We start from the raw sequence: 6,813 nt of genomic DNA, 5'->3' as shown, positions 1-6,813 counted from the left end.
TCCGTAAAGCTGCTGATCAGCGATGGAGCCGCGTCGGAAGAGGTGATCTGTCTTTTTACCCTTTGGTGGCCGCTTCAGTGGTGTCGAAGGAAAGGGACAGGCGCTGGTATTTTGCATAGGATTTTCCTATCTTTTCAGTCATGTATGGTCGGTGCTTACGTGCCTTGTAACTTAATCTTTATTCTATATAAATGAGACACGTATTATCATGAAAAAAAAGAGAAGAACAATGCTCGTAACATAGTTTTTTATTGAGGAAAAACAGGATTTTATAGTCGGTCTGTTTTTTTTAAGTTTTTTGAGTTCCTTTTTTCTTGAGGGTTTTTTTTGAGTTCTTTTTTGAGGCATTAATGTTACGTATTTGAGTTGAAGGAGGACTGTTGTCGGTTAACCGGAAAACCGACCTAGTCCCGCACCGCCTCAGCCCAGCCCATCAACTTGGCCTGCTAACCGTTCAATCTCACCCCTCCTCCCCTCCCCGCCGCCGCAGACCACACCACCACAACACCGCATCGCCGCTCGCCGGCGCCCGAGCCCGGTCCTCTGCCGCACACCTCGTGGCCTCGCCGGCGCGCATCGACCTCCCATCCCAGCCCACCGGCCACTCACCCTCCCCGGCGCGGCAGCGACCACTCACCGTCTCCGCCCCCTCGCCTTCGCCCACACCGCCGGGTCCGCCCTCGCCTTCGTTCCCAGCCGCCGCACCCCGCACCTCGCCTTCGCCCCGCAGCGCCGCGCACCCCTTTGTCGGCGTCGCTCGTCCGGCCGGCCCTCCTCCTCCACCCAAACCCTAGACCTGCCTCTCTCAAACCCTAGGTGGGACCAGGAGGTCTCGCCGGAGCCGCCCGGCGGGGGGCGCGGCGGAAGCGGAACCCCGGGGGCCCTCTGCGGAGGAGAAGAGATCTAGGAGGCCGGGCGAGGCGGCGAGGGGGGGAGGCAAGATGAGGATCATGATCAAGGGCGGGGTGTGGAAGAACACCGAGGATGAGATCCTCAAGGCGGCCGTCATGAAGTACGGCAAGAACCAGTGGGCTCGCATCTCCTCGCTGCTCGTCCGCAAGTCCGCCAAGCAGTGCAAGGCCCGCTGGTACGAGTGGCTCGACCCCTCCATTAAGAAGGTAATAATGCCGCCCTTTCCCTCGTAAATTTTGGGATAGCTTAGTGTTTTGTTAGCGATTGTTCCGTGATCTGTAATTATGATAGTGCAGTGAGTAGAAATTAGAGGATCCGTGATTATCATGTGGCGTTTTGGAGATGCTATACTGTGTACAGTTTTGAGGGAATTCTATTCGGTTTGTACTATCTAGTGTACATATTCCCTGTAAATTGCTCCACATGTTTTTGAAATGCCTCATATTTAACAACCTACAGATTGGTTTTGAGGTTATATTATTCTCTCTTCCTGCCATACCATGCTAAAATCCTATGCACTGATTGTGTCATGTACGTTATTGTCTTTGTGGAGTGTATTCTTCTTGTTAGGAAAAGCAATATAATGGACACATAATGTCATCTTCGTGTTGGTGCCATTTACTTATTTTCTGGTTATGAATATTTTATGCCTTGCATGATGCTATGCTATTCGTGCCTTTTCTGTGATATCATTGAAATATGAACCTAGCTTGTTAAAGCGATAGAACAGATTCCCCACAAATAACACAAATAAAAGAGCTATAGAACCGATGTTAATAAACCTTTGTTGAGAACTCTGAATTGGATGTTTAATGCTTTATTAACACTGTCATCCAATTCTAGAACTTAAGCGTCTAATAAAAACCAAGTAAACCTAACTGAACTGTATTCTAGTTTGTGTGATTTACATGCTAGTTGAATTGACTTGTCCAAAATCACCATCAATCTTTACTTGTCATATGATGCTGCATACTTCTTTTAGTTGGTTATCTGCTCTATTATGACATAGATCTGCCCCATTTTCTGTTTTCAGTTATCTTTGGAATAATATATTTGTCGTTTATATCTTAACTAACCCCATGTGTATTGATTCTAGACTGAGTGGACAAGGGAAGAGGATGAGAAGCTGCTCCATCTTGCTAAGCTCATGCCTACTCAATGGAGGACTATTGCACCTATCGTGGGTCGAACACCATCCCAGTGTCTCGAGCGTTATGAAAAATTGCTCGATGCTGCCTGTGCAAAGGATGAGAATTATGAGCCTAATGATGACCCAAGAAAGTTGCGACCTGGGGAGATTGATCCAAACCCCGAGTCAAAACCAGCACGTCCGGATCCTGTTGACATGGACGAAGATGAAAAGGAAATGCTTTCTGAGGCAAGGGCTCGCTTGGCTAACACCAGGGGTAAAAAGGCAAAACGGAAGGCAAGAGAGAAACAGCTTGAAGAGGCGAGGCGGCTTGCATCACTGCAAAAAAGGAGAGAACTGAAGGCAGCTGGTATTGACAACCGGCACAAGAAAAGGAAGAGAAAGGGAATTGACTATAATGCTGAGATCCCTTTTGAAAAGAGACCCCCTCCAGGCTTTTATGATACAGTGGGTGAGGACAGGCCACTTGAGCATGTGCAGTTTCCAACTACCATCGAGGAGCTCGAAGGGAGGAGACGAGTGGATGTAGAGGCTCAGTTAAGAAAGCAAGACATTGCCAAGAACAAGATTCTGCAGAGGCAGGATGCCCCTGCCGCAATAATGCAAGCAAATAAACTCAATGACCCAGAAGCTGTCACAAGAAGGTCCAAACTAATGCTTCCACCACCCCAAATTTCTGATATTGAATTGGAGGAGATTGCTAAGATGGGCAATGCTGGCGATCCTGCTCTAGCCGAGGAGCTTGGTGAAGGAAGTACTGCTACTAGGACACTGCTTGCAAATTATTCCCAGACTCCAAGGCTTGGTATGACACCATTGCGAACGCCGCAACGAACGCCAGGTGGGAAAGGTGATGCTATTATGATGGAGGCAGAGAATCTTGCACGTCTAAGGGAATCACAAACACCTCTTTTAGGAGGCGATAACCCAGAGCTTCATCCATCAGATTTCTCTGGCGTTACACCACGTAAGAAAGAGATGCAGACTCCGAATCCCATGGCAACACCTCTGGCTAGCCCTGGCCCTGGTATTACCCCAAGGATTGGTATGACACCGTCCAGAGATGGAAATTCCTTTGGGTTAACTCCAAAAGGGACCCCCTTCAGGGATGAGCTTCACATAAATGAAGAGGTGGAAATGCAAGACAGCGCGCAGCTTGAGCTTCGTAGGCAAGCAGAGTTAAGAAAAGGTCTGCGATCTGGTTTTGCTTCTATTCCACAGCCTAAGAATGAGTACCAGATAGTTATGCCACCTATCACAGAGGAGAATGAAGAATCTGAAGAGAAAATTGAAGAGGATATGTCAGACAGGTTAGCACGTGAAAGGGCCGAGGAACAAGCAAGGCAGGAGGCATTGCTCAGAAAGAGGTCCAAAGTGTTGCAGAGGAGTTTGCCTAGGCCACCTGCGGCTTCAGTGGAGATTCTCCGGCAGTCTCTGATTAAAGGTGGTGAAAGCAGAAGTACCTTTGTGCCTCCTACATCACTTGAACAAGCTGATGAGCTAATAAATGAGGAGCTCCTTAGGCTCCTTGAGCATGATAATGCTAAATATCCGCTTGATGAACAAATTCAGAGAGAGAAAAAGAAAGGAAGCAAGCGTCAGGCAAACGCTGCAGCTTTCGTCCCTGAAATCGAAGGTTTCGATGAGCATGAACTAAAAGAGGTATGCTTCTTTTCCGCACTTATTTTATTATTGGTATTTGATGTTGAGCTGTATATCCATTTACTGATAACGTATATTCTGAATTTCGTATAGCATCAGGCATTAATATTTACTTGCTGTGGGTTCATAATCGTATACTCGTGAGTATAACACAGTTATATGGTATATGGCACCCATATGAGTGCAGCAGGTCTAAACTATTCCTGTACCAACCATACGAGTCACTTCTGATTGCCCATGTTTGCTATAGCTAATCCATTGGCATTGAATACTATCCTGGAGATGGCAAGGGAGGGAAACATATATTTTTATAGTGCCCCTCTGAGAGTGTAAAGGATGTTATCATCTACAAGTAATGTGTTAGTTAGAATTGTTATGTTATGCCCAGGGGCACACGGGCACATGGCCACACACGCACTGTAGAGATCTGTGCAGTATTTCTTCGCAATAGTATTGACAAAGTTTGAGATGTGTATATTCTTTGTAGTCAGATATGCATTTATTGGATTACTGAAACACTTTCGCAATGTAGTAATCACTTATAGCCATCTGTTCCTTTTCGTTTAACCGTATACAGAGTTCACTTCTTGCCAAATCTTTATTTATACGTTTATGTTTTTTATTACTGTTCTTCGTGTCAATCCTATTTGCCTTGTTTAGTTTAATGTAATGGAGAAGTTTTTTAAATCGCTTAATTTCTCTGTCGACAGGCAAGTTCTATGGTTGAGGAGGAGATTCAGTATCTTCGTGTGGCCATGGGCCATGAAAATGAATCTTTTGAGGATTTTGTAAAGTCACATGATGCATGCCAAGAGGACCTTATGTTTTTCCCTACTAACAACAGCTATGGTCTTGCTAGTGTTGCTGGAAATGCTGATAAAATTTCTGCCTTGCAACATGAGTTTGAAATGGTGAAGAAGAGAATGGATGACGAAGCAAAGAAAGCTTCTCGGCTTGAGCAGAAGATCAAGCTACTGACACAAGGTTACCAGGTTAGTTGGGGATGATGTCTCATCTTCTTTCTGGCATGCCTATATCAATTTTAACTTCTCTTCAGGCAATCATTTTATACAGTCTGGCTATGCTAAATGCTTCTCTTTAGTTGGTTTAAGGACGCCTATTTAACATCTGCCTCATTGATGTTCGCTGTTATTTAAAAATGCATTATGTGGAAACCAACCCAGAATTTGAAAGGTTATCCTGTTGCCCGAAACCGAACTTGCATAATTTGCAAAGAGATACACCACTGTAGTGATTGCTTCTGATTTTGCTTTTCATTTGATATATACTGAGATACACCATGAGGTCACGGGTTCAAGTCCCGGAAACAGCCTCTTACAGAAATGTAGGGAAAGGCTGCGTACAATAGACCCAAAGTGGTCGGACCCTTCCCCAGACCCTGCGCAAGCGGGAGCTACATGCACTGGGGCTGCCCTTTATATACTGGATTAGTTCTTCTGAAAGAGTACTGTATGGTGATGATTTCATATTGTTTCTTGCTTTTCCATGTTGATTTGCAATGCTGATGGTTTGCTTCACTTCCTATTTGATTTGTTAGGCGCGGGCTGCAAAATTGGGGTCACAGATCCAGGACACATTCAAGCAGATGAATACTGCGGCAACAGAACTTGAATGCTTCCAAGAGTTGCAGAAACAAGAACAGATGGCCGGTGCCTATCGTGTGAGAAATTTGGCTGAAGAAGTGAATAAACAGAAGGCATTGGAACAGACTCTCCAAAGCCGCTATGGTGATCTGTTGTCTGGTTACCAGAGCATCCAAGGACAACTTGAGGAGCACAAGAGGCTACTTAACCTACAGAAGGAGGCAATAGAGGCTGAAAACCGTGCTAAGGAGGAGGAAGCTGCAGCTCAAAGTCGCGCCAAGGAGGAAGCTGCAGCTCAAAATCGCGCCAAGGAGGAGGAAGCTGCAGCTCAAGATCGCGCCAAGGAAGAGGAGGCTGCAGCTCAAGATCGTGCCAAGGTGGAGGAAGCTGCAGCTCAATATCGTGCTGCTGAGGAAGAAAATGAGAGGAAGAATCACGGCATTGAAGAGGAATCAGGACAGACCGGGGTTGCCAATGAAGAAGCTGCAGGAAGCAAGGAAATCGACGGGGATCAGATGGATGTGGACAACACAGATGCAGCTGGAGAACTTGTAGGTCCTATTCCTCTATTGCCTGATGCTCAAGTGGATAACGATGGAGCTTCAGTTGAACAGAGTACTTCCAATGCTCAGAGTGGTAACAGCGTTACCATGAACGAGGGAGCTACTGACAAGGTTGATTCATCCAAATTGGATGGTCAGGACAACACCAATTCTAGCATGGATGTTGATGCTGGTAGCCAGGAAGAGGGAAAAAATGTTCCTGCTGCTACAAGTGTAGATGTAGGGAACACACCTGTATCTTCAGATCAAGCTGTCTCGAATGAAGAGCGTGACGTGGTCCCTGAATGAAACATCTTCCACATACCTCATCTGCGGGGCATGTCACAAGATGAGGAAGGTAACTAGAAACAGGATGCAGTTGCAAAGTGTGAAACTGTATGTGTTGGTAAAATTGTGGATGGAAGCAAATTGAATGTTCAAGGCTGTAGACTATTACTTTCACTCCTTCCGAACATGCTTGTGTGCCATGTTTATTTTGTCAATTTCTGTCAGGCAATTTTCAGTTTCTGTTGGTCTGAACATTTTTTGGGAAGTAGAAACCTGGCGTTTGCATTTTTCTGTTGAAAATAGGAGTAAGTCTGAAATAAACCCTATGATTGTAGAGCTCGACGGAAATGAACCCTCACGTCTAAATCCCTGAAATCTGTACCCTAACTTAACCGATCCCGGTCGTTTTTGTATCCAAACAGAGGATTCCTAAATACCAGCTGGAAAGACCGGGATTGATTACTCAGCCAACACCTGCAGATGGGTTCCATGCAATCAAACCCCTTCGTCAGCACTCAGGAGCATCGGCGTGGACTGCACCTCGTGCGGGGAGTTGCGTGACTCGCAACCACTCATGGCCGAGCCAGGATCACAGGATCACCGGCTGGCGTACCAGGACCTGCTCGTTCTTGGTGCTAGCCAGCTTCGTACATCG

At 46.1% G+C, this 6,813-nt stretch overlaps 1 protein-coding gene across 1 annotated transcript; it reads left to right on the top strand.

Annotated features, from left to right (window-relative positions):
- The first annotated feature begins 452 nt into the window (after positions 1–452).
- LOC123113800 (cell division cycle 5-like protein) lies at positions 453–6,393 on the top strand. Its single transcript, XM_044535112.1, has 4 exons — positions 453–1,118; positions 2,009–3,724; positions 4,435–4,716; positions 5,283–6,393. Exons 1-4 carry the CDS (start codon positions 942–944, stop codon positions 6,177–6,179), a joined length of 3,072 nt encoding a protein of 1,023 aa, XP_044391047.1. The 5' UTR covers positions 453–941; the 3' UTR covers positions 6,180–6,393.
- The last annotated feature ends 420 nt before the right edge of the window (positions 6,394–6,813 follow it).

This window comes from Triticum aestivum, chromosome 5B (genome assembly GCF_018294505.1).
Source record: "Triticum aestivum cultivar Chinese Spring chromosome 5B, IWGSC CS RefSeq v2.1, whole genome shotgun sequence".
NCBI lineage: Eukaryota > Viridiplantae > Streptophyta > Magnoliopsida > Poales > Poaceae > Triticum > Triticum aestivum.
The sequence above is the reverse complement of the archived record's forward strand: the minus strand, read 5'-3'. Positions and strand labels throughout refer to the sequence as shown.